Raw genomic sequence first — 16,038 nt, 5'->3', positions numbered from 1 at the left:
ACGAGCCTGCATAGATCTTTGCGTACGCTCTGGCCAAGTGCAATCTCTAGCTTCATTGAATCCATCTTCCATGCGCTGCCAGAATCGTTGTCCTGATTGTGATATCCCTATGCTAGGATCTTGTGAAATTTCCATACAAACTTGACCCAAAAGTTTGTCTTCACTCACTGTATAACTTCCTTTACGAACTGAAGTTTGTGAGGAAAAGATAAAGATAACAACTGAGATGAGATAATTGTGGTGTTGTGGTTTCTTATATTTATAGATATGAAATGATTATTCTAGTTTTTGAATGAATGACTAGGATTTAAATCTACTCTTGTGATGAGTGGCTACTATTGAAAGCACGCAGATTGTGCTTTTTTTGTTTCCGGATTATGAATGGATGGCCAGGATTTAAATCTATTGCGATGAGTGGTTACGATTGAAAGCATACGGATTGTGTTTTTTTGTTTTCGAATTTTGAATGGATGGCTAGGATTTAAATCTACATTTCCGATGAGTGGCTACGATTGAAAGCACGTGGATTGTGCTTTTTTTTCTGGATTTTGAATGGATGGCTAGGATTGAAATCTACTTTTGCAATGAGTGGTTACGAATGAAAGCACGCAGATTGTGCTTTTGTAAAATCATTATAAATTGAAGGCATGTTTTGATCATTTATCATATCAATCAATCACTCAACTTTATTTGTGAATCCCAATTTTATTTCCAATAGCTCTTCGTCTTGTGATGAAGATGGTGAAAATTCTCATATGATATACACTTACAACTAATATATGCAGGATATGCAATGTAGAATCGACAAGAACATGTTGATTCAATACCTTCGTGACCATCAAAGTCCATAAATAATCATGGATCAGTTCCATGGCATATTGTCATCAATCGTGATCGAGAGGGTGCTCACCCAAGATTGTACAATGATTATTTTGCAGATAATCCATTGTATAATGAAACCATGTTTCGTAGGAGATTCCGGATGTCTCTCCATTTTTCCTTCGTATTGTGGATGCAGTTAAGGAACACGATGACTACTTCATGCAATGACCAGATGGAACGAGAAGGCTTGGACTATCATCTCTTTAAAAGGTAACAACTATTCGTATATTGGCATACGGTGTACCAGCTGATGCTTGTGATGAGTACGTGAAAATAAGTGAGAGCAGTACGATCAAAAGTCTAACATGTTTTTGCCGTGCAATGATAGAACTTTTTCAACTCAGTAGTTGAGAAGTCCGACAACTAATGTTATTGCTAGACTTTTATATATTGGTGAGCAACATGGATTTCCAGGGATGTTAGGCAGTTTAGATTGTGTGCATTGGAAATGAAAAAAATTGTCCTACATGGTGGAGCGGTTCATATCCAGATCGTAGTGGAAATCCTACAATTATCCTTGCAGTTGTGGCAGATTATGATATTTGGATATGGCATGCTTATTTTAGACTGCCTGGCAGCAACAATGACATCAATGTGTTAGATTCCTCTCATCTTTTCTATAATCTCACTCAAGGTATTGCTCCTCCTGCTCATTATGTTATTCAAGGCAAAGAATACAATAAGAGTTATTACCTAGCTAATGGAATATACCCAAAATGGTCTACTATCGTGCAAACAATTCAAGAGCCTCGTACCCCAAAGACAATATTTTCCTATGAGGCAAGAGGCATGTAGAAAAGATGTAGAGCGTGCATTCGGTGTTCTCCAATCACGTTTCTCAATTGTAGCAGGACAAATGCGGTATTGGGATAAAGAAGTGTTGCGTGACATAATGATTACATGTATAATTTTGCATAACATGATAATTGAAGATGAGTGTGATTTGAGTTCTCCAATCGAAGTTGCTACACAGACACCACAACCAGAAGTTGAGATGACGACAAATGAAGATGTTCGATTTCAAGAGTACTTGACTCGGTATGCCGCAATAAGAAATAAAAATGCACATCTGGAACTTCGAAATGCATTAGTTGATCATTTGTGGGAAAATTTCTCAAATATGCATTCTTGAATTTTAGTTATTTTTTATGTGTGGTCCTATGTTTATTTATTTGTGATGTCTTTAAATGTATTTTAATTTATGTCTGAATGTTATTATACTTTGATGTATTTTAATTTCCAAGTTAGTATATTTTTTATTGATTGTATAATATTTTATATTAATATAAATAATTGTATTAAATTATTTAATTATATTTGGAAAATTATTGACAAGGTATTGTGGGATTAATGTGTAGTTTAAATAAATATGTAGATTGAAAAAGTAAAAAAAGTAAGTGAATATGGAATATTCTTTTGTGTTTGGGTTTGGGTTTAGGTTTGGGTTTAAATGATTGGAGTAGAATTTTTGTTTGATGTGAGAGAACTGGAAAATGAGTTTGGGTTTGGTATAAATGGTGTGAGATGATGTAATAACGAGCAAGCAACTAAGAGCATCCGCAACGCTGCCTCGTTGCGGACTTGATCTCGTCTCGACGAGACGAGACGGCATCGAGACAGCATTGCGGCTCCCGTCTTGTCTCGACGAGACGAGATGTCTCGACGCCCGACGCGTCCCGGCGAGGCAAGCCTCGAGCTCGCGAGACACGCGCCCGGCGCCACGTGGCGTGACGCCCACTCGCCGACCCGCGAGTGGGCGTCGGATTTATGACGTCATAATTCAATTTTTTTTAAAAAAATATCAGATTTTTCAAAAAAAAAATAAATAAATAAAAATAAAAAACGGTAATATTACCGTTGAACGGTAATATTTTTAGTTTTTTTATTTATTTTTTATATTCTATATATACTCTTCTCCATTCCCATTTTACACACAAACACACATTTATTCTCTCATCTCTCTTTCTTTCCTCTCCATAACTTCTATAAAATCATTCCTTTATTTTTTTCTTCTCCCAAATTTAATCAATTATGGATCCATTTGAGCAAATGCGTCGAATAATGGAAGAATCGCTAGAAGCAGATCGACGTAGGGAGGAGGAAGCCGCCGCGCCTCCTAGGCGACGCCGGACATACATCCACCGTAACCGGGAGGAAGCCGCCGCAAGGTTGGAACGTGATTACTTCAGTCCGAACCCGGTGTGGGGAGATATCTACTTCCGTCGCCGTTTCCGTATGTCACGCCCGCTATTTTTGCATATCGCGAATACATTGGCGGCACGGGAAGAGTTCTTCGGAGAAAGGGCTGTCGGCCGTCCTAGCCACACGACGCTCCAGAAATGTATGCGCGGCGATCCGTCGGCTTGCTACTGGACAAACGGCGGATGCGTTCGACGAATACCTGCACGTCGGAGAATCCACTCGGGCGACTTTGTTTGTTGAACTTCTGCAAAGGCGTCCGGGCAGCCTTCACCGCCGAATTTCTGAAGAAGCCAACCACCGCAGATTGTCAGTTTCTGCTCCGTCTTCACGAACAAGTGCACGGATTCCCCGGGATGCTCGGGAGTGTCGATTGCATGCATTGGCAATGGAAGAATTGCCCTGTGGCGTTGAAGGGGTCATACACGAGCGGCCACAAAGGCACCCACCCCACCGTTATACTCGAGGCCGTCGCCGACTACCGGCTATGGATTTGGCATGCGTATTTCGGGGTCCCCGGCTTGAACAACGAAATCAACGTACTCAACAACTCCGACCTCTTCGCTGAAGTTCCGAATGGTAAAGCGCCGGCCATCAACTTCGTCGCTAACAATCGCTAGTATAAAATTGGGTACTATCTTGCCGACGACATCTATCCGAAGTGGCCAACCTTCGTGAAGACGTTCAACAGTGCCTACGGACGAAAAGTTAGTCTCTTTTGCGCAGAAGCAAGAGTCTCGCTCGCAAGGATGTGGAGAGAGCGTTCGGGGTTCTCCAAGCTCAATGGAACATTATCAAAGCCCCGGCTCGACAGTGGTTTATGGAGAATATGGTCGACATCATGTATACGTGCATAATCTTGCACAACATGATTGTCGCCGACGAAGGACCTGAGGCGGGAAATTGGTTCGACCCTGAAACCTCGGGAAGCTCAACCGCAAGTAGTCCGCCTCAAACGGGAGTGCATCCGTCTTTGCAAGAGCGGTTATCTATTCGGGCAAGGACACGTGATTCTACCGCCCACGCCCAACTCCAGGAGGATCTAATGGAGCACATTTGGGCAAAATTTGGCAACCATTAGATGATCGTCACTAGAGAACTCCTTCTACTTCTTTGCCTCCATTTTTTTTTATTTGAGTTTAAGTGTGCAATTTGTAATTTCTAGTTTTTTAATTATGTCTTTTTTATTTTTTCATGTATTTTAAATTGTAATTTTATTTTATTTATAATGAAGTGTGTTTTTTATTAATTGAATTTGTTGGAATTAAAAATAAAAAATGAAATTGAATGAATAGTTAAGAGATGGTTAAGAGATGGAGGGATGCAGGTGTTGTCTCTTAGTTAAGAGATGAGCTGAAAAGTACAATGAGGCCCATGAATAGTGAAAAGATGAGACGGTTAAGAGACGGATAAGAGATAGCGTCGCGGATGGCCTAAGTAGCCAAGTAGTAAATCAATGTAGCAAAATACATGGGAGTTCGAACAGTCAAAATATAGTGCATCTTTCGTAGATCCTCACAAATAAATCATACCCAAAAATTCAAGCATCCACACCTAAATAATAAATATCATTTAATACTTACTTATTTGGGGTAGGCTAAGAGAGTTATGGCAGCCGTACCATCTGTTCAACCGAGAAGGACATCATAGTAACTAAGCTCATAGATATAGATATCAATCGCAGTCTAACACGTTTGAATCAATCGGGCCAGTCCAACTCTAACCCTAAACGTCCAAGTTTCGAGCTAAAAGATAAATATTATAATTAATCTGTATAAATTTTATTCCTAAGAATCATACATTTATAATATGTAAACTCGAATTAAACCATGAGAAACCACCCACCTAAGGAATTACAATCAACGAAAAAGAAACAAGTAGATAATCAAAAAAAGCTCAATATGGAGAGATCATAATCATCATATCAATCAATGTTGAGTGAGACTGGAATGTACCATAGCTTCTTGATAATGACAACTCCAGGAGATGAAAGCCTCTCTGTTTAATTGATACATACTTGGAGAGTGGCACCTCTTGTCTTTCAAGGACCAAATGTTGCAGAAAATTTTCAATAATTATATCACTGGATTTAGTGGCATTGCAAGGACAAATATCGAAATGTGGATTCATAAAAGTATTGAGACGGTTTTAAAGAAACTGGCGGCAATGCAAAGAATATATAAGGTTGAAAAACCATGGTGTCTCAGATGGATCAAAGAATGAGAAAGTGTGGACTGGTTCTCACAGCGTCAAAGCTTTCTGAAATTTCAAAAGCCACACTGCAAACTGCAAACCGAACAACCGAGCCTCTGAGAGAAATTCCTCAAACCAAACATGAAGCCGGGATAGGATGGACTTGCTGTGCAAAAATTTTGATTCGATAACTGCTTCGGAAGAAACTCTTCCCACAATCAAAAATGTCTCAACAGATGATCCTTCCATCTATTACATAAGTACAGTGGTATTAGTATGGATTGCAAAAGAAGAGTGACATATCAAACCCTACAAAACAAAATCTTAAACAATGAAGTGAGGACTGAGAAATGAAGCATACATACAGTTGCATGAAATAGCACAACGGAAAATTATATGTTGAGTGACCCATGTCACTTGAAATAGCACAACCGAAGATTGATATGCAAAGTGTAAACTTATTCTAAATTTCAAGACCAGAAATTAGGGATTAGAAGGATGCATGTGGAACCAAGAAAAAATCTGTAAACCTGAAGTCCTAATGCTCTTCATAAATGCACCTAAAAATGAATGGCTGAAAGTTCAGATGATAATATTCATTTGGCGGTAGTAGAACTGCTCTTAGGCGGTAGTAGTACTGCTCTTACCCGTCAGTTTTATATACATGCATCAAACTACAAGTGTGAAAGAATTAGACATAGAAGAAACTACATACCAGTGCTCTATTGACTGCTCGTAAGCAATCATTTGTCTTTAGCATTAGAAGTATAACACGGGGGAGTCTCCCCAGGAGCTCAGTAATTTGAGGAAAGTATTGCGAAGCATACATCTGCAAAGAAAGAAAAAGAAAAGGAAGGAACAGTTTAATATTTATCGGGAAAAGATGGAAATCTTAGGCATCTGCTGTCATATACCCTACTACAGAATTTTATACATATTTTGTTTACAAATCATGAAGCACATTTCTTTAAGTTATAACTTCAAGAATATAAGATAGCAATGGATAAGATTCACTATGACAAATCTAGTTAGTTCAATCAAATATGTTCAACTTGAAGAGAGGATCATAAAGTATTTTCTTTCAAGAAGCATGTTATCATTACGACTTAGGGTTTAGGAGAAACACTTGAAATATGCGGTCAACCTGGAGTTCTGAACGATCGCCATCAGTGCCCTTGACAACCAGGTGATCCACAGCTGGATCGATGACTTTATTCCAAGGCCTCATAGTAAGAATGCCAGCAAACAGTACATAAAGATCATCACCAGCACCTAATTTAGTGCTGTTTTCTTTGATTGCATTTGCATCAGAAAATACCAAACCCTATGAAGCATGCCAATGAATTATATTATCACATAAGAAATTGAACTCAGAATCTCCACTTAAAAATAAAGTTTTAAAGAACACCACACACCTTCCACAGTGAAGCATAATTTAATCGCATTGTGTCGTCAAGATCCTTGTATAAACCATGGTCCAGCAATACCAACTGTGGTTTTCTCTTTCCTGGGTGTGGAAGACGAGAAATTATTCAGCGAAGCAATCAAATGCATATTGCATGTGATCAATATGCAACAACCAAGAAGGCCTTAGTAGGAGTTCTCAATACATGCAAAACGTGTTCAAAAGAAGGATGCACAAGTAATGTGAGTGACAACCCAGAAAGATCTGGCAAAAGCCTCACCAAAAATACTCCTACTTCCAGAAGGCAAAGGACGAACCAGCACGTTGGCAGCATGTGGGTCACAGTGCACAAAGCCATGCTTAAACATCATTTCAGCAAAAGCTTGACTAAGCTGCATATGATAAACAAACACACAACCCCCAAATATATTAAGGATACATAATATTAAGATGGTGATGTTAAGGACTTTTCAATCATATTAGATAAATTACTGATCCGTTGACATTTCTTTATCAATCAACTCATAGTGGGTAATTAAGTTCAATAGTAATACTGCAATAGCTACAAAAAATCATTTAAGGAGCTTGCTGAATGAAAAGATAAGTTTCCAACCAAAATGCTTTACCCATCTGATACTTTTGGGCATCATCATACATTCATACTGAATTTATTAGAGGAAGTACATGAACTTACCAGCTTTGAAACATCACTCGGCTGAATACATAGCTTCTGAATGGCCCTACAATCATTTACTTGTACTCCGTCAATAAATTCCATCACCAACAACTTGGAGGTACTCAAGTTCCAATACACTTTTGGAGCATAAACATATTCTGCAATATGCGGAGAGAACCTCCGAAAGTTTTCCATGCATTTTATGCTGTTTTTGGCCTCATTCGAGAAATCTAACTCCTAAGAAGTTCATTGTAACTCAATAAAACTTGTCTTAGAAGTGGCAAGTGCGATAAGAAAGGTAACCTTCATCTGACTATGTAAAGAGATATTACTATAAACAAGGGGCATCATAAATGTAAAGGTTGCTCATCCACAACCTTCAGGTAATCAGATTACAATATAAACAAGGAATACTACATCACTGATGAAATGACCACACACTGAACCAACTACACATTTGTAGAAACTGTAGGTATTTTAATAATTTAGTATGTTGAATGTAAACCCATGTTAGATAAAAATAGGTATCATGTGATGTTGACAACAATGAAGAAAGTGAAGGGTAACCTTAATTTAGAGAAGAGTGAACTACAAATAAGATGACCATACTTTATGATTCTCACCTTAGCGCATTCAGAAATATCATCGGTGGTAACCATATTTAGGGGGTAATATCTTTTGAGATACTTTTTCACTGTTTGGGCTTTTAAGACAAAATTGCCCTTGTCTTCTTCTCCTCTCTCCTCGGCGGTAACCATGTTTAGGGGGTAATATCTTTATGTGGATGGACCAAAATGGAAAAACAGGACTATAAGTTGTGGACGGAGGGAGTGGTATTTTTTTTATTGTCATTCCAATGACTTGGTATGATAAGTTGATTTAGAATCCTAACGTTATATTTTTGGCTCCATCACTGGTGACCTCCCATGATATTTCCAAAGTATAGATACTGCAAAGGTGAAACCACAAAGTATGTGTGCTTTATTTGCAGTTCACTTGCTCTTTAGAGAAACATATAGCGTACTAAAAGTGGTTCCAAATAGAGACATATTGAAACAATGTGGGAAAGTGGGGATTAAGCCAGGAGTTTTAATTGGGCAGTCAAGATCAAAGTTTTCCCCGAGGAAAATATTGCAACAGAAAGACTGAATCATTATGAATAAGTTGAACAAATTAAGGGCTGAAATTCAGTGAACACCTAACTAGCGTGTATCCATCACTCATGGACCTTTTCATCTTACGTGAAAGAACAACACGCAAGAACAAAAATAGACATGTCAGCAGCAAACCTTAGGTAAACTCTCCCGCATTTCATCAACCAACCACCTGTACAAGATTGAGTTTCTTGAGTTAATAAGGAAAACAAATATAGCGCCAAACACAGCAATTAACAAAATATCAATTATTTGCAACAATGAATCGATATCATAAATAGCAATTACTAGGAAGTATGAAAGCATTTGTACTCCAAATTGAAAGATCCACTTAAACCTGTAATCAAAAGAAGGAAAGAGGCGATGTAAAACATTCACAATTAACTCAACAGTTGCATAGTCAGCTTCTGCAGTGTCTGTCATGTGAGTGTGTTGAACCTGAAGTCAATTGAATAGAAACAAAAACTAAGAAAACCAATTGAATCATTTAGCATCAATATTGCAGAAGATAAAAGTCCAAGTTTTTTTACACCTTCACAGCAACTTGTTGTCCATCATGAGTTCGGGCAATGTGAACTTGTGCTAAAGAAGCACTTGCTATGGGAACAGGATCAAATTCATCAAATATCTGCACGAACCAACTTTATGTGTGAATGATAAGAGGAGAGGACTTGTTACATAATAAGAACCTTAAGTTTTTTTCTGGTTTATGTACATGAGCCATTAAAATTCTGATGTTATTCGAGCTGAATGAGGGTACTTACTTCATCAGGTGCCCCACCAAGCTCTTTCTTGAAAACTTTAAGAACCTGCTCATATGATGAAACGGGGCATTTATTCAACATTGAATGTCTCATTACCTGTACATATTCATCAGGCACCAAGTATTCCTGAAACAAGGAAAGTTTATGAAATCCAGAATTAAGAATAACACTCTGGAATAAACTGTAACAGAAAAATAACAGCATACCAGCTGACTAATATGCTGACCTAGCTTGATGTAGATCCCACCATTTCTAAAGCAAAGCTCTTGCAGCTTAAGTGCACTTCTGGAATGAACTTCACGTTTAACTCTTTCCCTTTCTTTGCTTCCCTCAGGCAACCCCCAGAGTGAGTATTCATAATCTACAAATAAATTGTTTAACATAACTCCTCAATTATATTGTTCCATGAGTTAGAAAATTTCCTATCAACAACAGAAACAGTCTTTTAGATGCAAGTAGAAATAGGGTTGTCAATGGTTGTTGTGACGCTAATCAACATCCACAGGCTCAACAAGCTTGCTAAACTAAAACTGTCATGCTCTCTTTCAAGTCAATCTGGCAATTACTATGTGGGTATATATAACTTCAAATTATGGAGATGAATTCCATTTACAACCAGACAGTTAAGAATACGTGAGAAGCAAAAACTACAAGAATTGGCCAAAGTGTACAAGTAAGCATCTAAATTGCCATATTCTGCTTTTTTTCTTTTAACTTTGCTTCAGCTCACAGGATTTTAAATGATTTTATCTCAGCTTGTGCTTAAATCCAACAGGCTCCAGCAAAAAAGAAGCTCGGCAGCATTGACCTTACATAAGGAAGCTTAATACAAAGAAAGCTGCATCTTAACCTCACACATATGGAAAATCTACATCAGAGAGTAACAACTGAGACCAAATTAAGAGGAAGGTATTTAGTTTCAGCATCAGCATAAACAAATTTGTTCAATACTAGCAACCAACAAAATCAAAAACAAATTCTCCAACTAATCAGATGTGAGAACTATCGATTAAGCAGCTCGATTGATCAGCTGTCAGAGTAAACTTGTTAATTAAACAAACCAGAGAGGAAGCCAATCGTACCATACACGATGCAGGCGGCGGTGGCGGCATCTCGGAAGAGGCGGAGGGGAACGGCGGTGGCGAGTTTGAAGGCTGAAGCCGGGTCGTCGGAGGTGGCAATGGCACCGGCACCGGCACCGGCGCCAGCTACTGCAGTAGCCGCCAAAAGTAATTTAGTTTTGGCGCGCAAAAAAGCCCTAACCCCCATTTCCTCTTTCTGTTCAATTTCTGTCTTCGTCGACAAAGAATAGCGTGGCTCCGGCGTTTAATTTTGTATACCTCTGCAATTTCGTTGATTTAATTTAATCAATTAATGAAATCAAAGCCTTGTTTTTAACTACTTTTGGTAGTTGTATTTAAGGACCTAATTACGTATTTCGTGGACCATAAAAGTTGTTTGTATAGTCTTCCATTTCATTATGTTTTCCTACGCATATTCTTTTATTTCTTAAAACATAATGTTGAACTCTAGAATTCTTAATCACGGACCAAAGAAGCTAATTTTGATTACATTAACTATATAATTGACTTTCAAATGCTATTTATAGATTTATAATCCAAAAATAATTACTTTTGGAATCCAATAACTACATCGCACTTAATCCAAAACTAATGTGAAGCAAAAATTATGGATGCGACGACAGCATACATTGCAATGAGTAGGGTTGTCCAATTGGGTATTTATGGATACCAAAATACAAAAATCAATTATATGTTTATACGAACCCAAAATGTTTTGGGATATCTTTGTTAGTATGCATTGAATCTGTATATTTTGCCTCACTCTGAATACAATCTGTTCTCTGTTTTCTGCCCGTGGGCGTAGCCAACACAACGTTGGCGAACCACGTAAATCTGTGTTTCTTTACGTTTCTGTTTGTCTCGATTACACAATTGCTCTATTATGTCACAATAAGTGGTATCAGATCCAGGTCGAGTAGCCCAAGATTACTCAAGTACGAGTCAGACCCGTAATGTCTCGATGTGAGGTTTGAGGGGGAGGTTGTTGAGTACAAACTCATCCTACATCGGGAGTATGAGGGAAGTTGAAAGGTGTATATAATTCCTGGCCATCCCCAAATAGTTTGAGACCTTTTGGGAGCGATCCAAAACAAATCCGTACGGACTTGACCCAAAGCGGACAATATCATGTCTGTTCCAATCGACACAATCCAAACAATCTTGATAAAATACTTTATATACTAGTAGCCTAATTGCAATGAAATCTGATAATCATACTTGCAATCTGAATGATCCCATCATTTAATGACAATCAAAACAATCCTGATAAAAATACTTGATATACTAGTAAAGTAAGGCCTAATTGCAATGAAATCTGATAATCATACTTGCAATCTGAATGATCTCATCATTTAATCTCCATATGATCCCATCATTTAATCTCCGTGTGAGGGAAATTCTGATAATCATACTTGCAATCTGAATGATCCCATCATTTAATCTCCTTGTGAGGGCAAACAATATCCCACATTGGAGAATGAGCAACAGTTACAAGCATATAAATGAGTTACTCCAACTCTATTAGTATAAGACCTTTTGGAGAGTATTCATTTAATCTCCTTGTAAGGGCAAACAATATGGTAATGTGGAATTCGGGTATGCACCACCGATCCCCAGCATTAGAGTTAAAGGATATATTTTGTTAGTAATTTATATAGTACTACCTTATTAAATTGCATGAAAATAATAAGCATAGCATATTAATTAAAATAATAAGTGCAGTATAAAGTCATGATCTTTACCATCATACATGGACATGCAACTGGGAAATTAAATCCAGTAAACTAATTTAGCAAAACATCTTCTGAACAAATCAGAAGATCAACTAACAACTCTTGCAGATGTCTTGACCAAAGTCGTCAACTCCAAAATATTTGAAGAAGTGATTAGCAAGTTAAGTGTCGGAGATGTCATTGAAAGGGGAGCGTTAGAAGAATGGATATAAATCATGTACTATATGATTAGATAAAGAATATTATCTTGGATAGGTAAAGCATAGCACAATAATAGATTGATCTTCTTTCCTTGCATCATTAGGGAAAATCCGAATAACATCAGAAATAATTCACTTCAATGTTTAAAGCAAATGAAATATTCTTCGAGAGGATATGATTTGTGTGTTATATTGATCAGCGCATTACATTCCACAACAACCTCGCACCTTATTATATTTCCTAGTACTTCATATTACTATAATCTAGACTATAGTTTGGAGGAACATTTGGGATTCCGCTTCTCAACATCATCTTCTTCTTCCTTCTTGTTTTTGGCTTCTCCTTCTTCCACCTGACGATCATCAATTCAAATAGTGATTATTATTAGAAAAATTGAAGTTCCATAGTGATAGATAGATAGATAGCAATAACATACCTCCTTGTTGTTTATATGAAGAGCGTTGTGGGGAGCATATAAATGGGTTTGATTGTTGGTGTGTGTATCTGTTTTAACATCAACAGCGTGGTCGGGAGAGTACAACTCCCCATGCGCCTTACCATTGCCATTTCCCTCTTTCTTCATTTTCCATTTTTCCTAATACGTTTTGTCTGCGCTTTATTCATTCATCTACATTCAACACTGGCGTCCAACCAATGTCCACCCTCGACACGTAACCTCAACCGCCTCTTCTATGTTTTCAATTTCATATTCTTGATATATATCCAATTTTTTCTAAGTTTTAAAATAAAACTACTTCCTCTATATACACTAAACAAATCTACTTTGTGTCACTTCTTTCGGCCACAAAATTGAAGAAATTGGTATTCAAATAACGAATACAGAAGAGAATAAAATATGAAAATAAAACAGAAGAGTGATAAAATTTTTATCAAAACAAAAAAATAGCTTAACGATCAAAATGACGTGTAGTATAAAAAAATTTGTATGCCCCGATCTCATATTTTGAAAATTTAATCCACAAATTTAATCCTAAATTTTAAAAAATCAACGAATTTTTTTTTTAAAGTTCGTTTCCAATATCCAAAATGGTATAGTCCAGTGTATGATTGAAATCGTATCTAGTCGTTTCCATTTTCAAAAGTCTAACAATACTGCCGCACCATCATCCTCAAAGATGTGAGTCTTGATAAGTTTGGACTAGTTATTGGAAATGGGATTTTTTTGAATCATCAAGAAACAATCATTTTGGTTCAGTTTAATCGATTTGTTAATAACAAAAGTTGATACAAATTTATAATTAATGTATCCCTAAACAATTTATATAGAAACCAGTTATTTAACATAATGAATTTCTCTATTATGTATCGTTTCAATTATATTGATTCAATTATAACAGATTATAGGAGGGTAGGTAGGCACCCTAGCTTTTCTCTACCTGAACCGATAAATAAGTCATCTTCACAAGGTGAAAGCCAAATTCATAAGTTAAAAGAGATGTAGACAAAATTAGAGCAACCTCATTTCCATCTCGGCAATAGTTGAGGGTTTGATTCTTGAACCATCCATTGTTTCTTGAGAATAGCGAAGTTGAAAAACAAGAAATTCCACTTAGCATGAAGCTTGAGGTGTCTCCATGAAAAGGTACTGCAACTCATCACAAAAATATGTCTCAGACCAAGTATACTGACATGCTAGTTACTAAATATTCCGAATCTTGTTTATTACCTCAAAGGATTTTCCTGATTTTTCAAACTCGAGCATGCTGAGAGCAACTTCACAGCTCTGTGAGACGATGGGCTCGGGGTCCTTGGAAAATTCCTCCAGCAGAGCAATCGATTCTTCATCTACAATATCAAAAGTGTGTCAACAGATTATACATCAATTTTAGCTTCTATATATGCATGCACATTTTAAATATAGATGAGCTGAACCTGCTATAGAGCCAAGAGCCTCTGCTGCTTCGTGTCGAACCATAGGATGTTCATTTACATCTCTAAGAACCTGTGAAAGGGCATCTGAAGCTTTCTTGTTCTGCAGTTGGCCCAAGACATAAGCAACCTGGACTCAATCAAAATCAAATACTTAGTTGCAAAGGAATTATTCACAAGAAACAAAAAGTTACATTGATCAAGTAAAAACATAAATTTATTATTGCAAATGATACATGATGATGAAAATTAATTCCTTCACCCGCAACAATAAGAAATGTGATATTTATAGTATTAACTTGTTTCTTACATGATTTGGGTTATCAATCATTCTGCTAGCTGATGACATTCCAGCCAATCATTTCAAGGTATTACTGACAAAAATATGAATCATATGATAGAAAATATACTGGTATGAAACATCTGACATTAATCTAAAAGTGAATTACTAGAGATTCAGGAAGTGGATAACGGCTGAGATTGCAATTACTGCCAACTTAGCTTAATATGTATAACTGATGTTCCAATAGTTAATCATATTGCCAATTGGCATAAAAATAATGAGTTGGCGAGGAATTTTCGTCTTTTTCAGGAAGACTCCAATGCATACAGGCCAGCACCATCCATCCTATTGATTCTACTAATTATTCCATGTAAGAAAGATAAACAAACCTCATGCCGCAGTAGAGCACTATTGGCACCTAAAGACTCAACAATAGCAGAAACAGCTTCGTCTTGCCCAAGGTTTCTAAGAGCAAAAAGAGCAGAATACCGCTCGTACATGCTCTTGTCTTCATTCAGTAGAACTTCCCTGTAAAGTAAAGAAGTTGATAAAGCAACCAAATGATATAAAGACACGAACTTATGATATTTGTGCAAAATAACTACCTGAGTTCTTCTACAGAAGAACAAGCAGCAGGAGCAGCAGGGTCCACTGACAAGAAAGGGGATGCCTCAGTCACAGAAGTATTCTTCAACCCATCAATCCGACTCAGGGCTAGTTCACATGTCTCTCTAACTTCCTGAGCTGGATCTGACGCCAAACTATTCTTAAGAAGTGGTACATTACATTGCAAGCCTATTGCACCAAGAGCTTCTGCAGCCTGATGATTTACAAATTCACAATAGCTATTTAATTTGGAACTTAATCATTAGAAACTGAAGCGATTGATATACTTGAAAACAAAATTCAGATTCAAACAGCACATACCTCGTGGCGCACAATGGGATGCAACGAAAGATCATTTAGAACAGCTTCTAATGCAGGGATAGCTTCAGCATCTTGTATTTGACCCAAAGCAAATGCAGCCTCATGTGCAAGCAGGTTTGAAGTATCCCTAGTTGCTGAAGTAGAGATTTGGATCAAACTTCTTTAACGAGGCTTGTATTTTCAATCTCAAACAAGAGATACTGAGATACTAAATGAATGTAACAATCAACCATGAACAAATGAGACTACTTATAACATTTTACCAAACTATATTCCATATTTAATTTACTCAACAAAAACAATTGTTATGCAGAAAGGACTCAAATCAACTAATCTTTTCAAATTCAAGCTTGCATCAACCAATCAACTTAATCATACAAACCTAAAACCGAGCATAAAATGAAGAACAAAGAAAACCTAACAATAAAAACATATGAACATATAAAGATACATTTAGAAGAACATTTGTAAGATACCTTGGATGAGCGCAGTGCGGGGTGCGACGCCTCGGAGGTTGCGGAGAGAAAATAGGACTCTAAACCGCTCTGAGATGGGCTGCTTTTCGTCCAGCAACCGTTCGCAGAGAAACCTCTCCGTTTCCGGCGGCACTTTGAAGGAACGTTCGCTATCCATTTGCAATTTGCTTTAC

General features: G+C 37.3%; 2 protein-coding genes across 3 annotated transcripts; both read right to left on the bottom strand.

Moving 5' to 3' along the window:
• Positions 1 to 4,963: 4,963 nt before the first annotated feature.
• LOC125186162 (putative ABC1 protein At2g40090) lies at positions 4,964 to 10,621 on the bottom strand. The gene is made up of 12 exons (XM_048082499.1): positions 10,356 to 10,621; positions 9,480 to 9,634; positions 9,274 to 9,399; positions 9,042 to 9,137; positions 8,847 to 8,947; positions 8,645 to 8,681; positions 7,374 to 7,592; positions 6,960 to 7,071; positions 6,690 to 6,781; positions 6,419 to 6,598; positions 5,990 to 6,103; positions 4,964 to 5,523 (listed from the first exon to the last, which is right to left on the bottom strand). Exons 1-12 carry the CDS (start codon positions 10,540 to 10,542, stop codon positions 5,323 to 5,325), a joined length of 1,620 nt encoding a protein of 539 aa, XP_047938456.1. The 5' UTR covers positions 10,543 to 10,621; the 3' UTR covers positions 4,964 to 5,322.
• A 1,810-nt stretch (positions 10,622 to 12,431) lies between these two features.
• On the bottom strand, positions 12,432 to 16,032 carry LOC125191163 (deoxyhypusine hydroxylase-B-like). Of its 2 annotated transcripts, XM_048088654.1 has the most exons (9): positions 15,866 to 16,032; positions 15,390 to 15,523; positions 15,068 to 15,282; positions 14,852 to 14,990; positions 14,183 to 14,309; positions 13,977 to 14,095; positions 13,768 to 13,895; positions 12,726 to 13,686; positions 12,432 to 12,641 (listed from the first exon to the last, which is right to left on the bottom strand). In XM_048088654.1, exons 1-7 carry the CDS (start codon positions 16,020 to 16,022, stop codon positions 13,860 to 13,862), a joined length of 927 nt encoding a protein of 308 aa, XP_047944611.1. In that variant the 5' UTR covers positions 16,023 to 16,032; the 3' UTR covers positions 12,432 to 12,641; positions 12,726 to 13,686; positions 13,768 to 13,859. The 2 variants fall into 2 exon arrangements, with proteins under 2 accessions (XP_047944611.1, XP_047944610.1); XM_048088653.1 differs by having other exon boundaries at positions 12,726 to 13,895.
• Positions 16,033 to 16,038: the final 6 nt, after the last annotated feature.

The sequence above is a fragment of the Salvia hispanica genome, chromosome 5 (genome assembly GCF_023119035.1).
Source record: "Salvia hispanica cultivar TCC Black 2014 chromosome 5, UniMelb_Shisp_WGS_1.0, whole genome shotgun sequence".
In the NCBI taxonomy this organism is placed as follows: domain Eukaryota; kingdom Viridiplantae; phylum Streptophyta; class Magnoliopsida; order Lamiales; family Lamiaceae; genus Salvia; species Salvia hispanica.
The sequence above is the reverse complement of the archived record's forward strand: the minus strand, read 5'-3'. Positions and strand labels throughout refer to the sequence as shown.

What these genes read in the sequence shown, in the direction of transcription:
- LOC125191163 (XM_048088653.1), bottom strand. Translation starts at nt 16,022, where the DNA reads ATGGATAGCGAACGTTCCTTCAAAGTGCCGCCGGAAACGGAGAGGTTT. An exon ending in CCGCACTGCGCTCATCCAAG is followed by an intron (nt 15,524 to 15,865) that starts GTATCTTACAAA and finishes TCTCTACTTCAG; the next exon opens with CAACTAGGGATACTTCAAAC. An exon ending in ATCCCATTGTGCGCCACGAG is followed by an intron (nt 15,283 to 15,389) that starts GTATGTGCTGTT and finishes GTAAATCATCAG; the next exon opens with GCTGCAGAAGCTCTTGGTGC.
- LOC125186162 (XM_048082499.1), bottom strand. Translation starts at nt 10,542, where the DNA reads ATGGGGGTTAGGGCTTTTTTGCGCGCCAAAACTAAATTACTTTTGGCG. An exon ending in TTGGTGGGGCACCTGATGAA is followed by an intron (nt 9,138 to 9,273) that starts GTAAGTACCCTC and finishes TGGTTCGTGCAG; the next exon opens with ATATTTGATGAATTTGATCC. An exon ending in GAGCAGTCAATAGAGCACTG is followed by an intron (nt 5,524 to 5,989) that starts GTATGTAGTTTC and finishes CTTATGTAATAG; the next exon opens with ATGGAAGGATCATCTGTTGA.